General features: G+C 44.7%; 2 protein-coding genes across 2 annotated transcripts in view; one reads left to right on the top strand and one right to left on the bottom strand.

Moving 5' to 3' along the window:
• LOC126541855 (uncharacterized) overlaps positions 1 to 7,733 on the bottom strand; it is a 41,852-nt gene extending 34,119 nt beyond the window's left edge. The window contains exon 1 of the mRNA XM_050188796.3: positions 46 to 7,733. The gene's annotated coding sequence lies outside the window, so the exon portion shown is untranslated. The remainder of the gene's footprint in view (positions 1 to 45) is intronic.
• Positions 7,734 to 10,436: 2,703 nt separating this feature from the next.
• The window catches only part of LOC126541857 (junction-mediating and -regulatory protein-like), a 42,657-nt gene continuing 31,073 nt past the window's right edge, over positions 10,437 to 22,020 (top strand). Inside the window, exons 1-4 of the mRNA XM_050188799.3 lie at positions 10,437 to 10,705; positions 13,443 to 13,938; positions 15,445 to 15,621; positions 20,230 to 20,437. Coding sequence (XP_050044756.1) covers positions 10,704 to 10,705; positions 13,443 to 13,938; positions 15,445 to 15,621; positions 20,230 to 20,437 — 883 coding nt within the window. The 5' untranslated portion in view covers positions 10,437 to 10,703. The remainder of the gene's footprint in view (positions 10,706 to 13,442; positions 13,939 to 15,444; positions 15,622 to 20,229; positions 20,438 to 22,020) is intronic.

Raw genomic sequence — 22,020 nt, 5'->3', positions numbered from 1 at the left:
CATAAGCAGACGAGTGAGACAAGGAGAATAAAGACAAAATCTAACCTGCAGTTCTTGCTGGCGAACGGAGGAAAAATACCTCGAGCGACCTTGGATCGCGCAGCGCGTAGGCTTCTTCTGCCTCTTCTTCGCCTATTTTCCTGCGCACGTGCCCAAGGGAAGAGCGCGCCCTCTTCCTGGCGGTGGACGGGCTGTTGTGATCGGCCGTTCACTCCACGACAACCTCCGGTCACGGCTAGCGCGATTATGGGGAAAGCGTGCCGACGGCCTCGTCAAAATGGTTATCAAAACGGATGATTTATGGCCAGCACAGGAGTACCTCGGTCAGGAGAGGTTTGGGGAAATAGTGCAAGAGTACGGTCGATCATCTTTCAGCCGCCCAAATCGGCACGTCCACGCCGGGGACGAAGTGTACGGTCGGAGTCAGTGTACGATCCCCCTTCTTCTGTTTGTGCCCAGTGATGTGCGTGTTTCCGACAAAGCTCCCTTCGGAGGGGAAGAGCAAGAGACCTCCGGATTGATGCGACCTGATGTCATCGGTCTCCTGTCGCGGGATTGGTGGAAGTGACTGAACAATCACGCAGGACATAAAAAAAAAAAGCAACGGACGGCGGTAGCTATCAGCTACTACAACTCCTTCATGAACTTTTTCTGTACTACTTTGAATTTTCTTATAATTATGTAAATATAAACGTGTTTGTAAAACGTCCTGGATATCGGGCCCAGCCCCACGTTCCCTTACACCTCCAGGAGCAAAGTACATTCCCACATCTTTAGACCTTCAGTCGCCACACAATGTACGACATTGTCTCTGGACATTGTCAAGTTCACCACCATATGTTCGCCACCTTGTCAGCTCCTATTGTGCAAGAAGGCTGCTACTACCTCTCTGAAGGGTTCGAAACGCCGCAATTACAGAATTCGACAGTATGGCGGAATTTGACAATAGTCAGAATAGCACCCCATGTGGGCTGAACTGCCATACTTGCAGCGCCCGTAAAGCAGGGGCGGAATTTTGTAAGCGGCAAGTCCAGGCTCTAACAGGCAGGGGAAAATCGGGCTCACAAAGTCGCCATATTTAGATCCTTTCTGGACGCGTGCGTCTATTTGTCGTACAAAAATCCCTCACGTGACCTGATCCTAGGTGCCTAGGGACAGCATCGTTTAGGGATTTTTGAGAAGGCGCGATGCTGGCGCCGAGCGACGCCGTGGCGTGTTCGTCCTCGGCGTGATCGTTCTCTGGACCGCGCGTTGTTCAACATTGCTCATGTAATCGTGCGTGCGTTGCTTGTGTGTTTGTTGTAGGTTCTGTGTTACTTGGCGGAAAGCCGTAAGTAGTGGCGGTGCGGCAATGCGGCTTTGGCCTCGATGAGCTCTGGCACTACAGAATCTGCGTTGTGTGACCCGTGCTTTCTTGAGAACCCGGCGGTGGTGACGATTGAAATATCGAAGTGGCCTAGCGCCTCGGCAGCGAAGTTCTGCGAACCGCGATGTGGCGTCGCCGTGTCCGACTTTTCTTAACGGACATCGAGGCGTGTGGTGCTCGCTGCAAGTCATGTAAATGCAACTGCGTCGACCGCCCACTGTTCAGCGCTGAATGTGTGTTTGGTGTGCTGTGCTTGAAACGAGTGGTGCAGCCGTGCAGCGGGGGTGGCGGAGGAGCAGAGTGGCTCCGTTTGCGCGTTCACAGACATGTGCTCCCGTCTTGGTCTCATTAGTGGCTGTCGCGGGATTGTGGTGTGCTAGCTCCTTGCCTAGTATGAAGTTTACGACACTAACACACAGCGTGTTCACGTTTTTCCGCGCTATATGTCATTTGCATGACGGCCGAGTTGAAAACGAGACATATAATGTTCTTTGCGTTTGTGTGTTGTAAATTACTTTCTATTGTGGAAGTTCTGGGAGTCTTATTACGCCAGGAGTGCGAACGTAAACATAAACACATATGTGTGTAAAATTTTGAATTACCCATAATACCCTTTACGACTGATAAGTGGGCTACACGGCCTGTGTGAATCAGCTACCGTATGTTGCGACGCTCTTCCGTGTGGTAGACTGATGCATGGTGCGCGTTTATTTCTGTACTGTTGTAAAAACCATTTGTTTATTCATTCAATACAAATGTACGGCTTCTTCGCCGCAGTACGTTTTAGTTACGCGGTGAAGCATACTAAAAGTGGGAGGGGGCCATTATCAGCCAGCATAGTATGTCCACTTAGGCGACCTGAGAGGCGGCGGGTTCACGAGTGGATGATTAAAGAACTCTTATTATGTCCAGTGACAGTGGAGATCATTAACAGTAGCACCGAAGTAGTGCACCACTACCAGAACAAAGGCATGTAGTATGCCCATCTCAATTCTTGTGCTTATGCCAGTCTTATTTTTTACAGCAATAGCTGCTATGGGCTAACTCCCCTGGTTGTTCTGATGTCTACTGGTGTTGTCGCTGGAATTCCCGAATTTCTTGCTAGAATATTGCAAATAAAGTTCTCATTGTGCTGCGAGGATTCAAACATACGATCAAAAGAGTGGTAGCCCACAATTCTACATTTCAGCCACTCTGCTGAAGGTACAGTCGTGGTGAATACTGATCCCAGAGAGCGTGATCTAGCCAACAGGTGCCTAGATTGGCTAACACCTGCTCAATGTCTGCATACTGTATATAGCGCTGGCATCCACACCTTCAAGTTCTTACACATCACCTTCCCACTTGTGAAGGCAGTCCTATGTTAAGTTTTCTTCTTGCATGTGATGACAATGATTGGGTGCATCTGCTTCATTAAACTTCTTCTAGTGCTTGGCTTCTCAGATTTACTGGATGGAGCTGTTGATGTCTTGTTTTCCTCAAGCAAAACGTGAGACATAGCAATGCGTAGCCCAAATATAGATTTGAGAAAACCAAAACGAATTCAGCAGTAAGAAGCTAAAGGGTTGTTTTGGTGTAGATCAGTGGCTAAGTCCGGATATGAAACAGGAGGAAGAAAAGCCGAGTCTTTCCACTTCAACACTGAGGCACAACTCCCACAAATAAATAGGACTCTTACTTATTTTACTTTTTTAAGGAGATTACCGACTTGCATTGACAAGTGTTCACTTCAGCAAACACTGCATGAAGTAAGCTTCCTGTGCATATTTCACCAGCTACTGCATCATTGTTTCACATTACGAGTGAAACTGCAATTTTCTTTATGCCACAACTTGCCCAATTTTGTGTTTTGCAGTGGGATGTTAGCAGTGCTAATAAGGCACCTCAATACTCATGAATAGTAATACAGAGAAAAAAAAAGTAAGAAAGCAGTGGCTTTTTGTGCGTAGACTATGCATACACTTGGTGCTCTTATGGTCATTTTTTCCCTATCCGCTCAGCCATTCTAAACAAGAAAAGTTTATACACAGACCACAACTAAACCATAGGTATCGTTGGTAAGCAAAGTATACTTATTCGGTGACATTTTCTGCTGCCCCGCTATTGAGCTTTCCTTCGTTCCTTTTCAGCTGTGCAGGTTCATTAAGTGATGATACAGTTTGACAATTTTAATCATTGAAAGACTTAGCGAAACTTTTTTCGGGTTGTCCTTTTTTTGGTTTCAGACTCTGCACATTGCATTTTAAGGCGTGTTTTCTGTGTTTGTTACTTTTTCTTTGTGGGTAGGGCAAGTCAACATTTTTTACGCCATTTCAAGTATGTGGTGCCATAGACTGTTCTTAGATGAAGTCTTGCCCTTTCATTCTGTACAATATGATGTCGTTTTTTTTGTGGGTCCAAGGCCGTTTTACAGCGTGATCGTAGCATTTTGCCAAGTTTTGCCTCTGTCACCCAAGCTTGAAAGATTGCTACCCACTGGTGGTGGCATGACACATGTCACGTTTCTTTTTCAATAAAAGGAAGTCTGTCACTTATCCTGTGCACTGGTTGCCTTTTGTCTCTTTGAATTGCAATTTGTTGCCTACATTTGCTCTTTTGTTGCATTTCAGATTAGGAATGGCCATCATAATTGACATTTAACCATATTGCACACAATGTGGATGATATGTAATTGCAATATATGGCCGCCATAAATATAATAGAAGTTAATAATTCAAGAATAGTGCCTTTGCATGGTGGTGCAGCCATGAATTGTGGCTATAAGGTACCAGCGCTGCAGATAGCACTGCTTGTGCAGAATATAGTGCAGCTCTACTACTTTCAAACATCACTGTTTTTATCTGCATTTGTATAGCTCCAGTTTCTGTGAACAACACACATCTGGTGGAAGGGTGGCTTGCACCTGCAGTTGGGTCCAATGAATAGCCAAATTTCTGCCCGTTTTCATGTTATTAGCATATTAGTAAAGACAGTCGTTTTTATAGTAGCCTGTTTGCCCAGTGTAGAAGCCGCTGCAGGGTGTCAGGATCTCGTACACATCTTCAGCTTTGCAGGGGACACAGCATCTGGCACATAGTTTGTCACAGGCCATGTATTCGGGGCAAGTTGAGTTCACTCACTAGCAAAGGGAGAACCAAGCTTCTCGGATATGAAGTAAACCGTCTGTATACTCAGTGGCCTTCATTTCGTGTTACATATGTGGTTACAGCGACCCTTGTTTTAAGCACTTCTTGTCCAGCAGCGGTCGTTTGCTTTTGAAACACTCAGGATAGCTTTCAGCAAGCTGGACAGGAATAACACTGAAAAACCAGCAGATGTTAATTGTCGCACTTATCATGCGAAGCTTCGTACAGTATGATGAGGGCGTAAATAAATGAGGGTGTTCCTCAAGGCCTTGTAGCACATGTCACGAGTTTGGAGCAACATGATGTATAGCACTTTTTTGATCGCATGCTATAGGTTTAGCAGGTGTGGCCATGGTTGAAGTGCAGTGCAAGGTCAAGAAAACAGATATCTATGAGCAGCACCCTGGTAAAGGAGACTCTGGGAAAACTAGTGGGAAGCCTGTTGAACATCTGGTTGACCCACTTGCTGGCTCCATCAGGCAAAGTATGATAAGAAAAAGGGAGTCATCAACACATCAGAAGGTTTTTACATATAAACACTGCTAAGGTCATAATATGCCAACAAGTCTTAGTGCGCAGGCTATGCACGACCAACTACATATGCCTTCTGTTCGGACATTGCTTATTGTAACTAACCAGGATGGAGTAGACAAAAAAAAGAACAGCAGCTCCATTAATTTGGTTACACTGGTATCAACAGTGTTTTGTAAGTGTACATTGCCATACTCCCCAATGCCTTCTTGGGTGACATCAGCAAGGACCAGCTTGAGGCAAGGGGTTAATAGACGTCTTTACAAGCTAAAAATGCATGCATGCATGGAGAGCACATTGTGTCCAAAAAGTAGGCACTTCACAGGGGCACTGGAGAAGGAACAGGTTATTAACAGTGGGCAAAGACAAGCTACTAAACACCCAACACTGTTGCCATGTAACAACCTCTGAAACAATCCCTCTTAAAGAGGAAATCATCTTTGTGTATCCATAAAGAGGGCAGATGGGCAAAGCCCCTTCAGTAATGCTGCCAGCTTCAAAAGCCCATTTTGCACATCCTGAATGCTTCCTTCTTAAGACTTTGCTGGGTGCAAGCATTCTACTGTCCAAAAACTGTCATTGAGAGCACTGTTCGTTTGGTGGCAATAAAGTTCAGAAGCAATTGCAACAAACCTCCCTTCCTAGTTGGCCTGGATGCTCACGGTGCTTATGAAGCAGCACCATGAGGAAAGCAAGGTGAGCCGATGCCTCCAAGCCCTTGTTCGTTTATCACCCTGTTCTGTTAGTAACAACCATGAGACTTGAAACCAACAAGCTCAAGCTCAGCACTCGCATGGTTACTGCGGAGGATCCATAAAAAGCACAAAAACAGAAAGAAAACTCAAGGGAAAGGATAAAGCACCATTTAACACTTAGTATTGCTACAGCCCACCCCCTTCTTTTATTTTGTCTGGTCGTGCTACATCTTTTTACTTTGCTACATCTTTTTATATATAGGCATGAACTTAGGTGATATTCCCAATCAGTGTCCAATTTTTATATACACTATGTGCTGGTTCAAAGAGGTTCGAAACACTGCAATGGAAGCTTCAAGTAGAAAAGGTGCCTGGAAGAAAAAAAAAAGCTGTGCTGCAACCATCTCGGCAACATCTTGTCCCTTTAATAAAAATTGTGCTTCCATATTAACTTGAGCCCTCCAGTTTAGAGTAAAGTACCAGTGCACTTATGAACAATGAATCAATTCTCAATGAGCATGTGCAGTCCAGCAAAAAGCAGGGGCAAGAATCCGCATTGTGCTCCTGCATTGAAGGTGAATAACACGTACCATAATGGCGAATGTGCTTTAGTAAGCTTCCCTGCAATATGAATTTGTGATGTACAAAGAATTGTCAATAAAGCTTACCACGAGCACAGATGCACTTGCAAATTAGGTCACAATTGAAGATAATGAGCACAGTGTAAACCTATGTGCCCTTTCCACTCTTAGTATGCTTTACTGCATGACGCTAATTTTCACCCCTGTATTGCGGTGTAGCAAGCTACAATAGAAACTTTGCATAATTAGGCTTTTTAGGATTATCTTTCTCGCAATACACTAATATTTCGCGGTGAAGCCTAAGCAATGTACGGTGAAGCATACTAAAAGTGAAAAGGGGCCACTGTCACTGGACATAATAAGAGTTCTTTAATCATACGCTCGCGAACCCGCCGCCTCTCAGGTCGCCTAAGTGGACATACTATGCTGGCTGATAGTGGCCCCCTCCCACTTTTAGTATGCTTCACCGCGTAACTAAAATGTACTGCGGCGAAGAAACCGTACATTTGTATTGAGTGAATAAACAAATGGTTTTTACAACAGTACAGAAATAAACGCGCACCATGCATCAGTCTACCACACGGAAGTGTCGCAACATACGGTAGCTGATTCACACAGGCCGTGTAGCCCACTTATCAGTCGTAAAGGGTATTATAGGTAATTCAAAATTTTAGACACACATATGTGTTTATGTTTACGTTCGCACTCCTTGCGTAATAAGACTTCCAGAACTTCCACAATAGAAAGTAATTTTATATGTCTCGTTTTCAACTCGGCCGTCATGCAAATGACATATAGCGCGGAAAAACGTGAACATGCTGCGTGTTAGCGTCGTAAACTTCATACTAGGCAAGGAGCTAGCACACGACAGTCCCGCGACAGGCGCTAATGCGACCAAGACGGGACATGTCTGTGAACGCGCAAACGGAGCCCCTAAGCCACTCTGCTCCTCTGCTACCCCCGCTGCACGGCTGCACCACTCGTTTCAAGCACAGCACACCAAACACACATTCAGCGCTGAACAGTGGGCGGTCGACGCAGTTGCATTTTGCATGACTTGCAGCGAGCAGCACATCCCTCGATGTCCGTTAAGCAAAGTCTGACACGGCGACGCCACATCGCGGTTCGCAGAACTTCGCTGCCCAGGCGCTAGGCCACTTCGATATTTCAATTGTCACCACCGCCGGGTTCTCAAGAAAGCACGGGTCACACAACGTAGATTCTGTCGTGCCAGAACTCATCGAGGCCAAAGCCGCACTGCCGCACCGCCACTACTCATGGCTTTCCGCCAAGTAACACAGAACCTACAACCAACACACAAGCAGCGCATGCACGATTACATCATAGAATAAAGAAATTACATGAGCAATGTTGAACAACGCGCGGTCCAGAGAACGATCACGCCGAGGACGAACTCGCCACGGCGACGCTCGGCGCCAGCATCGCGCCTTCTCAAAAATCCCTAAATGATGCTGTCCCTAGGCACCTAGGATCAGGTCACGTGAGGGATTTTTGTACGACAAATAGACGCACGCTTTCTGGACACGTACAGAGTGCCATCTAGCGCCGCCGCGGCGAAGTCTGTCAGTGTCGCGTGTCTGAATGCTTATTCAGGCAAAGTTGTCTCAATGTTTGATTACACCCAGCACCGGAGAAATTTTAGATCTTATTTTTTTATCATTGAATATATAGTGTCACACACTTGGTGAGACTTATCCAGGGAAACCAGCTGAAATAAATAAATAAATAAATAAATAAATAAATAAATAAATAAATAAATCACTTTAGTCGCCAACGGCTCGTTACAATTAATTCTAACGCCGCCACAGTCCAGTCTCTAACATTTAGGTTTTGTAGGTTTCTACGGACTCCATTGCCACATTTGATTCTATGAACACTGCATATGCACGGTGATGCCTGTTTTAATTGTAATTTCGACTGAATCAAACAGACGACCTAATCCATGTAAAACTGCTACCTAGAGTCGCTCTCCTTTGTTTTTGCTCACGTAAAGCAAAGCCACTGCAGTTACCGTATCAAAAGGTATATCAAATGGCATTCCTCAACACGTGCGCGCATCCATAATAAATCGGGCTTCCTGGCTTCTAAACACTACATAGAAAACTCTGTCAGCAAGTCAGCAAGCGCATTAACCAAGGTGCTGAGTAGAAGTAGAGTGTACTAGATTAGGGGACTGCGTCCAGCGGACGCCACGGAAAGCGCAGAGAGTGATAAACAAAAATAAATAAATTGCTGGCTCTTCCGTAATCGAGAGCAGACGTAAGCATGAAACGGCAACCGGCAAAGCAGATTGGTTGGAGATTATACTAGCCACAATCGTAAAATGGGCCTAGTGCATGTTCGCAACGGCACACCGCACCACGCTATACTGTGCATTGGTCCATATGGACGCTGCCCAGCTAAAAGAAAACCGGCTGAAGGCCGCACGACAGGCAGACAGCGCACTGTCCATCTATAGAAGACGAATGAATTGCATTCAGGTGTTTTACGTGCCAAAACCACGATTTGATTATGGGGCATATCGTAGTGGGGGACTCCGGATTCATTTTGACCACCACGGGATCTTTAACTTGCACCCAGTGCACGAGACACGGGTGTTTTTGCATTTCGCCTCCATCGAAATGCGGTTGCTGCGGCAGGGATTTGATCCCGCAACCTCGCTCTTAGAAGTGAAACATCATAACCGCTAAGCCACCGCGGCGGGTAGAAATCTAAAAACGTTGGGTAGAAGCTCCTGAAGGCTGCGTGGCGCCATCTCTCGAGGCGACGCAAAGCCCACGCCGCGGAACTCACGGACCGCTGGTAGCTAGCCACCCTACCGCTGGCGTTCAAAAAAAACAGTACTCAGCTCCGAAAGATGACAATGAAATTTATGATGCCCTCTGTCTGCCTTTTGAACGTCGCTATTGGAAATTACTAATAAAACTTGGGCGTACTAGAAGTTACAGCTTGATTGATGTTGTGGACAAACATTAGGAAGCACTCGGAAGAAGAAGAAGAAACTTCAGTAAAGAATAGTCCGGCAGTTCTTGATTTGGTGGCCTCAGGTGACGGCTCGAAGTTCTTGGACTCGAGCGGCATCTTTGGCTTGCCGGACGGCCCAGAGCTGGTCTGCCAGCTCTGAACTTCTGATAGCCGCCTCCCAGCGGCGGCGACGCCTACGGAGAAGGTCCCCGGCGGCTCCCGCATCCGGGGCGGTGTCGGGAAGAACGGAGCTCGAGCCTTCTCCTACTCTGGCAACAGCCGCGATTCTGGACGCGTCGCCAACGGAGCTGCTTTGATTACCGTTGTTGCCGGCACACTCCCAGAGCATGTGTCGCAGCGTTGCTCTGTGAAGCACTCGGAAGTAACATTTTTTTATCTTGTAACTTCTGGCTCAAGGTCACTTAAAGGTCGCCGACAACAGGAGCTAAAAGCATTTCATGCTTAAAACGCTGAAATTTCGGCGACGACGCCGTCGCCATATCGCTCCGACTGTTTCGGCTGTGCCCATTGGTTGCGGTGAGCGCTCGCGGGCCGAGTTTGTGTCGCTTGCGCTATTTCCGTAAGCTCTTTCTCCATTTGCTTTACAACACGCCGGTGTGGAATACAATAATTCTTTCCGCCAGCGAGCAACAAAACAGATACAGCAGTGTGAAACGCTTGTGCAAGCTTCGTGCCGCTGCGGTAGGTCTCCGACGTAACGCGCGTCCGGCCGGTGCGAAGGGCCGTTCATTCAGTTAAAGTACGGGAACGGTGCCGTCAACAATATTTCAAAAAGTAAAAAAACGCCTCAGCGGCGAGCCCGCACAGGACCCGCTTTTCGTATCTAGTGCATTGTAGTAGAAGTCAAGCGACATTTTGTGTATTGAGGTTGAAACAAATAACCAAACAGTAAAAAGCGCTTCCCTTGTGAGCATAAAAACAAAACCAGAACTAATGTTTTATGTTTCTAAAGTGATCAAAAATAAATATAACATAGTTAGATTTTGTTATGAACTATAGTTACCTAAAATAATTATTGTTTATAATTTTTTTATTTGTGCAATCTCACCACTTAGGATTTAGCTATGGTGTAGTTCAGCCAGCGTGCAACCTAGAGCGCCCTCTCAACGAGCAGTCGAATTTTTTGTGATGGACGAGGTCTGGTGAGAGACTTAACTTTGACTTCAGGTGATTGAAGTAACATCGAAAGCTTTTGCTTGGCTGTGTGTGTGTGTGTGTGTGGGTCAAGTGTGTTGCCTTTTGATTGAATTCTCAATCGGATAATAAAAGGTATCGCACACATGCCCTAGGGAAGCGGACGCTGTATAAACGATTGTGTTTCTGCGGAAAAAGTGCTATGCTGCGCAAAAAGTTTCCACTAGCAAGCGCCTGCAGCTCGTGAAGCAGAAGACTCGTGTCAATGTAAGTTCCGCGCACTAACTTTACCTTTAATCTTACAACGCATATTATTAGACGTTCTTCTAAAAGGATTGATGGTCCACTGGTTTTGCATGTGTTGCGCACTTTTCTAAAGTAGGCGTGTACTGATAATCGCAGCGTGGGCTGTGATTATCTCTCATGCATATGCCGCTAACCGGCTGTTGCGAAGACAAACAATCGCAATGTTGACTTTCCCTTTGACTGATGAATGTTACAAAAAAACTGTATCGTGAGTACAACCTGCCCTGCAAACATCTCTGGCGTAATTATGCGGAGACGTTTAATTGTTCAGGTTGAAGAAAAGGCAGTTTCGCTTTTGGCGTTTCGTGTAAACTTGTGTGTTCCGTCATCCGCGTCTAACGTGTGCAAATAAAGAGCGCTTATTTTTGCTCGTCCTTAGTGTGACGATTGCTTGCTGAGGGAGTTTAGGGTCAGTGCTCATCCGAAAAGAAACGAATGCGCTCTACACACACACATACACACATGCACAGAAAAGAAAGAAATCCATGAAGGAAGTTCTCAAATTTTAGAACTGGTTTTTCGGAGCGGGCGCGCGGGTCATCTCTGGCCGAGCACATCGGCTTTATTTTGTTGCTCGAAACGTCGCACTTTATCTTTTTATTCTTTTTCGTTAGGCCGCACGCAGTTGCAAGCCCACTGCACCCATATGACGCGCCGTCGCGAGCAAAACAGACAGCTCGGGTGAAACCTGCCGGCACTCATCACCCGGAGAGCTACGGTAGTAATTATGACGGCTCTGCACGGAACGGATAGCGACCCACATAGCGAAGCGGTGACGTGATGTCGCGTGCGCGATAGACGCCGGTAAAAGTACTTGTTGAACGTCGGTTGTTTACGCATTACTCAAAATGTGCAGCATGACACTCCCAGCTGAGTTCAATGCAGACGCATAGGGACTCGACGACTTCGCAGCGTGACTGCTACCGTTTGAAATAAGCAACGGAAAAAAAAAGAAGAAATAAAGTGCAGCACTGTGCCAGTGTTTACTGCGTTTGCTTGCGTTTTCGCAAGTTCTGTTACTCGGTGTTGATTTGTAGATAAATATAAACGCCCCGAGGTGTCTGCAGCCAGTCATGGTGCTGGTTGAATTAATTTGGTGTAGATATACCGTTATATTTATTTCTTGATGTGTGTAAGCGTCGTGTGCAATCGCCGAGCCATTACCAAGTCCTAATTATTCAGTGCAACTACATATATATTTTCATTGAACAAGCATAGAAATTGCAACCTTAATCATTTCTCATCAAAAATTGTGCAATGAGAGATGTTTTCAGCACCTTCTTTACTTATTTAAGGGGCCAAAAATGCAGTCGCTGTTCGGAAAATATCTTTAAGAGGAATTTAGAATGCCAGTGATATATAATTGCTTGTCTCTCATTTATTAAGTGCGCATTGCTGCATGGAAACTTTTAAGTTAAAACATGTCTTATGCATATTTTATATAATTTTGCTTGTGTTATGTTAAATCATACACTTACTCATGTTAAAGTTTAACATAGTGGGTGTGACAGATGCACACCAGCATATGATGCATGACACAAGCAGCAATGTTGTGCAATACAGAAAGAAAATGTACTTTTCCAGAAGTTTGAAGCTGTTTACCAAGTGACTTCACCCACTGTAGTGGCCACATTTTGATTGGGGTGAAATGCAAGAATGCTTGTGTACTGCCCATTAGATCCATGTTATTAGGTGGCCAAAATTAATTTGGAGCATTCTACTGTGGCATCTCTCATATAGCCCCCATGTTTCTTTTGTATGTTAAACATAAATAAGTAAATAGATTAATCCATTGATCAATTAACCATTCCTTCAGTCTGCATGTTTGGAGCCAGGAGTAATTACACAATGTCAACTTGGTTATTGCACATTGCATATGCTGGCCATTAAAGGGACCCTCATCAGGCCCTATTGCAAATTTTATACCTTGGAAGCTCTAAAACGCCATATAGGGATTGTTTTACAGAAAAAAATTTTCAAATCACTTTGTTATTGAAAAAGATAGAAGAAATTAACTGTCCTGTTACCATACCACCAGGAAGTGGGTGCGACTGCCAACAGAGACAGTCTCTCCCTCTACCTCGAGTAGTGTCTAAAGCGACTATCCTTCCCTGCCTTCTCCCATTCCGGAGCCGAGGGCATGCATCAGGTTCATGTAACGAGCCCCACCTCTTTTTTTTTTTCTCTTCATTTTGTGGCGTGGTGGATTTTCGGTGGTGGTGTTGCGTGTGCCACATTCGCTGATTTACTAAATGTGCCATGGTGAGTGACATATAGGACTGTGTATTACGTCATGGCATTTGTACATGTTACCCTGACTATCTGTCTAGGAGTGGCGCTTCTTCAAGAGGGAAGGTGTGCGACGTTTGGTTTGAAATTCCAGCTTTTCGCAGCACTTAGTGGTGTTGTACTTTGCAGACATGATCATCAGTGAGTGAACTATGTGCTGCACTTGTCTGTTGAAGATGGCCAAACTTGTTGAGTGGCCCTTTAAGGGGGCACTTTGTGAGCTACTGCAGAACTGTATCAAAAGACCTTGTTAGGCTAGCTGGTGAAACATAGCTAACTAGAAGAGCGGCACAAATATGTAAAGTGGCACTCATCTGGTCTATTTCACCTGTATATATGTGGTAATTTGTGTCCCTCCAACATGTGCAACTGGCTTCACGTACAGAGCGCTTATGTGGTTTGAATGCAGGACTATGGGCGAACGCCAAGACAGCCTTGATGGATGGGTGGCCATCCGAGAGAACCTCTTTGATCCTGTGGATGTTCCCAAGCACAGCTTGTCGCGCTTCATTGTCGCCTTCAACCGTGTGGAGTGTCAGTTTGCAGTCAGCTACTCAGAAGGCGAGCGTCATGCTTGTGACAGGGACAACGGTGCCGCACGTGCTGTGCTACTTTCCTCGGATGCCCTGCGTGACATTCACAGGCAGCTCTTGCTCATGTGCCCTGCACTTGAGAATGCTTTCCCACTGAGTGGACCACAAACAAAAGGGTCTCGAAGCTTTTTAGGGTTCTTCTCAAAGAAGAACGGGGTGCTTGAAACACTGGATCCATCTGTTGAAGACAAAGTGTGCAGGGAGCTGGAGTACTATTTTAAGCAGGCGCTTGATGCAACAGGGAAGAGGTTGCTCTTTGCTGTGGTGTTTGGTGAAGAAGACTACTTGACTGATTATGAGGAAGATGTTCAGGTAAAGGAATGATAGTGAGAAGCTCTCATTCTCTGCAGTGTTTCTTTACTCAACATTTTACCTTGACTAAAGAAAGTTGATGGCAGTGCCACCCCTTGACTAAAGCGGTTACTGTATTTCTTGAGCAATTCTTGAGGCAATTCTTGAGTAATATTTATGTAGCCAGGTGTCCGTGGCAAATACACAAGTGCACCATACCAGAGGTGCTTTTTTCAAGCAACTTGTCCTCATAGAAATTTCTGAGGAGCATTATTGAAGTACAGAATTTTCTTCAGTTGAAGGGTCGCACTGTGCTTCACTATGTGGAGTCAAGAAAGAGCTTTGAGTTGTGGCGTGTTTAAGAGTATGGGGTTTAGTGTCACCAAATTTGACATTTTGTCTTACCGTATTTGCCTGAAATGATAGAAATTGTAGAGTCGCTATTAATGAAGGATTCCAGTAAAAATAAAAATAAAACAGCGCCCCCACCTCTTTTGAGTACTTTCAGTTCCAGCACTCCAAGGTGCCTATGCACCCGCATGCATTATGAGACGGTGGTAACAGAACCTGACACCTATTGCTGTGCATTTCCAAATAGCTCCCACTGTGTGCTTTTACATGTCAGCTATATTCTGATGAGGACAGAATGCTAAATCTCTTGTTTACTTAGGCTTGGGTGCCAGCTTGAGAATGAGGGGTGGTCAAAATTAGTCTGAAGCCCGTCACCACAGCTTGCTGTGCAATTTTTGTACTTAAAACCCTGTCAGTTATTACGTACCCAGTGTGATGACATATGGGCTGTTTTTCTTGAGCAATTCTTGAGGCAATTCTTGAGTAATATTTATGTAGCCAGGTGTCCGTGGCAAATACACAAGTGCACCATACCAGAGGTGCTTTTTTCAAGCAACTTGTCCTCATAGAAATTTCTGAGGAGCATTATTGAAGTACAGAATTTTCTTCAGTTGAAGGGTCGCACTGTGCTTCACTATGTGGAGTCAAGAAAGAGCTTTGAGTTGTGGCGTGTTTAAGAGTATGGGGTTTAGTGTCACCAAATTTGACATTTTGTCTTACCGTATTTGCCTGAAATGATAGAAATTGTAGAGTCGCTATTAATGAAGGATTCCAGTAAAAATAAAAATAAAACAGCGCCCCCACCTCTTTTGAGTACTTTCAGTTCCAGCACTCCAAGGTGCCTATGCACCCGCATGCATTATGAGACGGTGGTAACAGAACCTGACACCTATTGCTGTGCATTTCCAAATAGCTCCCACTGTGTGCTTTTACATGTCAGCTATATTCTGATGAGGACAGAATGCTAAATCTCTTGTTTACTTAGGCTTGGGTGCCAGCTTGAGAATGAGGGGTGGTCAAAATTAGTCTGAAGCCCGTCACCACAGCTTGCTGTGCAATTTTTGTACTTAAAACCCTGTCAGTTATTACGTACCCAGTGTGATGACATATGGGCTGTCACAAGGTATCTGAACAAGTCAGAGCAAAAGTGTATGTTTGTTGCCGATCTGGATGCAGGAGTTGAGACTACGTGGTCTGGAGCGTACTCTGAAGCGTGCCTATGATGACTTGAATGAGATACTGTCACTCCGGTCACGCTCCGAGACTATGTTGGAGCTGTCAACGGTGTACGCTCTGGAGGACCAGGTAGTGGCCAACATTTCTATTGCTTTGGCTGAGCTCTATAATTTCCAGGTGAGTGTTGCTGCACAACTTACTGCACAAACTGCTTGGTTGCATAGAAGAATTGTATGGAATAGTTTACAGTTGTTGGTCCAAAAGTGAGCAGTGATTGTTGGGAGCTGTTTTGAGTGCCTTGAGCACCCAAATTGAGGCATGTGCATACCTTACAACTTTTACAATTTTATCTTAAATTGTTCAATTTCTTAACCTTCTTTACGATTGTCATAATGACACCGATAATCTTAATTTTATTGCTTTCACACCACTTCAGAAAATGCGGGTCTGAAAGAATAAAAATGTTCTCCTCCTTCGAACTAACTTTAGCCCATTCACATTTCAGTGCAGGCAGTCGAGGTGCTCATTCACCTCCGGACTTCATATTGTCATAAGACATTGCTCTCTCTGTGTGCTATGCATGGCACCATGTGAGCGTTTTGGTAGTTTCATGCTGTGCTTCTTTGTTCATAAGGTGCTTCATGTGCAATGGTGCGGTCGCAGAACTTTGCACGAGGCTGGAAAAGAGGCACTTTCAAGTGTTTATTTCAAGTCAGGCCAGAGAGTTGTCATGCGTTCAGGAATTGTGCAAGGGGAAGAAGTATGTGTTTTGCAGTCTGTGCCATCGCAACATTATTATTTCCTATGCTGGTTAATGGGATATCGTCGTTCACCTAAATACAAGGAATCACAAGGATGTTGCCAAAGTTGTTGAGAACAACAAAAAAGTTGGGTGGCGTTTTTCTTCAAGGGCAGATCATTCTGCAACTAAAGCCAAGTGCCTCTTTAAGGCGTTCTTTATAAAGCATACCATTTCCTTTGCTGCGACTGAGCATGCCAGCGATCTGTTCTGAGAAATGTTCCCCAGATAAATAGAAGCATAGAACTATGCATGTGCCCACACCAATAGTGCTGCTATTGTGAAGGCAATGGCTGATCAAGTTAAAAGCAATGTTCTCAGTTGTCTCCATCTTAGACCATTTTCCATTGGTTTGGATGGTAGCAGTAATACTGGCAATGATGCCAAACTCTATCCAATTAATGACGTTTTCTGACAGAATTGCTCGCAAAAGCCTGTTTGTGATGCCCGCTTTCAACATGACTAATCTTTGAGTTCACCTACCACTTCTGCAGTGTCTGCTTAAAATGTTTATTTTTGGTTGAGACAGTTTTGAATGAAGAGTGAAATATTTTTTCCATTAAATTGACCTTTAGTATTTTTCGTCAAATTGTATTATTATTTGGCTGCAATCATAGTATATAATACAGCTTGGCAGGCATGTATGTGTCTTCCTGCTTTCCTCCTGCTTATATACTGTATCACTTTCCACGCTAGTTAGTATATGTGGTGATCTTGTTTTTATTTCCGTGTAACAAACGCAGTGCAACAATTTGGTAAGTTGAGTACAGGAAGATGTCTGGAAAGGCATTGCTGCTGCACTCATAATTGTATTTTCATCTGTGAGATAAGGACCTTGACATCACCTGGAATTTTCTTCAGTGTTATTGGATTTAAATAAAGGGTTGCGCGTAGGCTATCGATGTGACATTGAGCAGCATAGTTCTAACAAGATACACAATAAGAAAACTCAATCATGGAAGAGATGATGCACAAACTAAACAACTGTTTTATTTGCCTTGAGAAGCCAAAGCATATATGTTGGTCGATGACATGTTGACACAGACTGCCTCTCGCACATGCCACTTGGCACTGTGGACTGTGACGCCGACGACTTTGATCACCTTGTGGTGTCTGTGTCGCCGAATTTTCCACATTTTGACAATTTCAAAGCTGAACAGCTAAAGAACACTAAATTAACACCGCTTTTCTCCGCTACAACCTCCTCTACAGCAGTACACCATTTTTGTGTGGTGATCGACTCTTGTATAAGAAGAACTTTTCCAGTACCAGAGTACATTTTCTCCTAGTGGTGCCGGAGCGCCTTCGCACAGCAGTTCTTAGTGCTATGCACTACGACCCTACGTTTGGCCATTTAGGTTTGGCAAGGATGTTCTCTGAGCTTAAGGAACGCTTTTATTGGCCTGGAATACAACAGTCTGTTGAGACGTATGTGGCCAGCTGCATGCAGTGTCAGTGCCACAAACGTCCATCTACTGCTCCAGCTGGTCTCCTGCCGCCAATATCACCTCCAAGCATGCCTTTGTAATAAGTGGGCATTGACTTCATGGACCCTTCCAAAATTAGCCAAGGGCAATTGTTGGATCACACGCTACTGCGAGACTGCAGCCATGCCCTCCTTAACTGCCACTGATGTTTCAATGCTCCTGCTGCAATGTGTCATCCTCTGACGTGGTCCGTCCTGCATGATGATCAGCAACCATGGATGACAATTCACAGCGAATGTCGTAGAGGAGCTGCTTCATTCGTGTGAATCCCACTTGCGTCAATCGACACCATACGATCCAGAAATGAATGGGCTTACGGAGCGCACCGACTGAACAATTATAAACATGCTATCTATGTATGTTTCATACGACCACAAGAACTGGGATGATGTACTGCCTTTTATGATGTATACGTTAAACACCGCCAAGCACGAGGTTACCGGCTATAGCCCTTTCTTCCTGCTGTACACACGTCCACCCCGGTACACAATTGACACTGTTTTCCCTTTCTGTAGTCACGAAAATCCTACTATCGCCGAGACCCTCTGCTTGCCGAAGAGGTGTGTCGTATTGCTTGTTTACACACTTTGACATTGCAGCACAGATCAAAAGCATGCTACGACATTCGCGACCGTCTGGTAACCTATCACCCTGGTGATTTAGTGCGGCTGTGGACTCCTGTACAGAAATGCGGATTATGCCAAGAGCCTTCGGCCACCTACGATGCACCATTTGTTATTCTTAACAGACTCATGGAGGTCTCCTATACCATAGCTTGCCTCTCGGCGAGTGGTTGAAGAGCTGCCAAGACCCAAGTGGCTCATGTCACCCGCTTGAAATTGTTCACGTCAAGACAAATGGGTGGACTTGCCCGGCGTGCTTTGTCTGCGACGAGAGGAATGTTGTATATACACATGAAAAAAAAAAAAAGACTGGTGAGTGCTTGCGGCCCCAAATTCGGAAAGAGGAGGAAGAGGATAACGTTGAGATCTTCAACCAACTAGCTGCTCTTGAGCTCACTTTTGTGACCTAAAAATAACAGCCCCTTTCAGCCGTAAGCATGACAAATGATCTTTGCGCGTAACAATATGTATGTCTGCAAAGAACAAGCAAAAAAGGAAAGATGTGAAGCACGCATGCTACTTTACAATTTGTGCCACTTATTGGTTTTCAATATCACTAAGGATGTAGGGTTCCACCTTGTAGGTTCTGTGTTGAAAAGAAGGAAGGGGCGGGGTGGAGGAGGAGAAGGAAAAGAACAGTTTCATATCCATACTTTATCATAACTTGCATTCGGAGGCTTCTTACAGAACTCTTTGCTGCCAAAATTCACATTGTCTATTGTGCATGTTATAAAGGTGTGAAAAACCTGGCTAGCTGTTGCTTTGAGAATCACTGTTAGATTAACTGAAGCTGCCTTTTTACTCATTGGCATTGTGTATGTTTATTTTACTACTTGATCCTCATTGTTTGGATGTTAAGGATATGTCTGAAACCCACGCTTTTAACTGATATTCAGGTCACTGCTTGATTAGGATCAGTTCCATTCTTGAAGAACCATTCTCTGATGCAGGCTGCCTCTTCCATTTGCCATAATGGACCCTTGTATTTTCCCGACTACTGTTGCTTTGGAAGCCCTGCCTGTGGTGTAGCCTGAATTGGGGCTGTCTTTATTTGCCAGTGGCTTATGCACCTCTGCCAGCCTTATGGCATTTTCAGATGGTTGTTTTTGAGCACTTTGAAGTGCTCCCAAAAGACTGATATTGTTTGGATGGTTGATAAGGAGTGCTCTGGCTACATTCGGATGGTGTTTTCCAATCACCTGAATCCATGTCGGAGTGCCTAGAGGCACTCCCATTATCATGGGCAGAGCCGCTGAGAAATCTGATCGGTTTTCGGTCACGTGACTCTACTTGTTTGCATGGTTGTGCTGGTGAAGGGGGCCTCTCGCTTTGTTTGTGGCAACAACCATTATCATCCACGTATGCCTCCCATCACTGCCATGTTTGAAATCTAAATGCAGTTCGTGGTGGAAGATGTGGAACTTGCCTGGAAATTTGCCTGACCTTTTGCTTCCTTATCTCTCACTGTTCTAGAAAGCAGCTGGCTGTTCGATTGGTGCAAGACATCTACTATGACACAGAGTGCCTCCAGAATCAGTTTGCTCAGATTTGAAGGATTGCAGCGACCATTGAAAGATGTCATTAGTCGTTTACAAGTATTACTTCTTTCTGACATTGAAGAGGATTAACTTTATTTCGATTAATGACAGCGTGACTGTGCCTTAAACAACAGCATTGCTATGCAGTCTGTGAAATTTAATTCCCGAAACAGATTGGGATTCTTGGTGGCTTGTCAGTGTGCCTGTGGCTATTTGAGCATGGTAGCCTCTTTGAACTTATTGAAATGGTGCAATTAACCAGTGTCAAATGAATGCACACTGGCTGTGTTCATTTGGTGTGCCATGTTGCTTGTCATCACCATGAGTTCACCTTGCAGCTGGGGCCCTTCTTGGAACTGCGTGAGCTGGCAGCTGAACGCAGTCGTGCATCGCGCCTTAGGGCTGATGATGGCCGGCTCGGGCCTCGTGTCAGAGCTGAGGCAATGAAGGAGCTCGAAGAGTGGGAAACTCGAGTGCAGTCTGCCAATGAAGCCACTCAACACCTTTACCAGGAGTACTATCGACACACCGTGGAGCTAGTTTCAGGTCGGGTTATTTTCAGGGCACTGTTAAGGTTGATTCACAAAATGAACCAAACATCTTATTTTGAAGCACAGTTGTTCTATCATGTACTAGTGCGGTGCAACAGATTTTCTGCTACTGTATCACTTTGTGTGCATATTTGACATCTCTCATTAAAACTATTTAAAAAAACTGCTAAACAGGGATTTACATGTGATTGATTGCAATCACTTTCAGGTGATGGTGCAGGGCTGTTTGGAAACCCTCATATGGCTATTGTTTTTTGTAAGCTGGTTGCATCATGCAAGATTTTTCTTCCCTTTGTTTAATGCACATTTTTCCTCAATGGTGCAGTGCTACAAGGTTTTGCATCACATGGTGATTTATTTATTATAATTAGCCAGTTATGATTTTTTGTACGTAATATATTTTGATTTGTCAATCAAGAACAGGCTTTTATGTAAGGAGGGACCCTTGGCCTTTCCATTAAAAAAACCATGAATGCCATATATTACAATGTGCATGACATACATTGCCCAAATACAAAGGTTTAACCTTATCTGGAGATAACACTTGAACAGCTTCTGTGTGTGTATATGGTTCTACTAATCTTTTGTATGCCACGAACATGAATGAATAAGGCTGTGTGGAAATTAGAGCTACATTAGATATGGCTGTTGCAAAGGGTGTGTACAGAGGCTTGCACATTGTATGATATTCCGTTTTTATTAGCTTTTTGGAACACTAGCTGATGTAACTGATGTGACTGGCATTTCTTGCTTACCTGCCATTGAGAGGCCCTGCCCACTTGGCCTTATTTGCTTGCCTCTTCTGGGAGTGCTTTCCATGGGCACGTGATCTGTTGACTTGTTGTGACAGATTGCTTGGTTACTGTTCCATGCTAATGCTATGGTAAAGTAAAGTAAAACCTCGCTATAATGAAGTTGAAGAAGATGCTGAATTTACTTTATTTCGATTACTTCATTATGACTACATTTTGTCTTCTCTGACAACATTGCCTTCCAAGGGGCTTGAGTTGGGGCAACTCTCTTTCAGCACTCCTGAACAGCTGTATATTTATTTATTTATTTATTTATTTATTGGTACCTCAAATGCCCCATTTGGGGTTTTACATGAGGGGTGGGCATATTTAGATCATATTTTCAATTAATGTCTTGAACGATGAATGACTGGAGTGGTGCACTGCTTCAGCAGGTAGATGATTCCAGTCTTTCACTGTTTGGACGAAGAAAGAGTTAAGATGAGCGGAGGTGCGAGCTGGAGGGGGATAAACAGCCTTTGAATGGCTATGACGGGATGAAGTGCGATGCGCAGGCGTGATGTCGGTCTGATGAAGTAGTGAGTGATAAAATTTGTAAAAGAGGCACAGTCTTGCTGTTTTGCGGCGCTGCTCGAGGGTTGGAAGGTTTAGAGATGACTTAAGTTTAGTAACGCTAGGGTGGTAAGAGTAGTCAGAATGAATGAACCTTGCTGCACGATTCTGTATGGATTCTAGTGCTGTTGCCAGGTTAGATTGGTGTGGGTCCCACACTGAGCATGCGTATTCCAGTTTGGGTCGAACGATTGTTAAATATGCGAGTAGGTTT

Source organism: Dermacentor andersoni, chromosome 2 (genome assembly GCF_023375885.2).
Source record: "Dermacentor andersoni chromosome 2, qqDerAnde1_hic_scaffold, whole genome shotgun sequence".
Classification (NCBI taxonomy): Eukaryota; Metazoa; Arthropoda; class Arachnida; order Ixodida; family Ixodidae; genus Dermacentor; species Dermacentor andersoni.
This window is presented reverse-complemented; position numbering and strand designations above follow the sequence as displayed.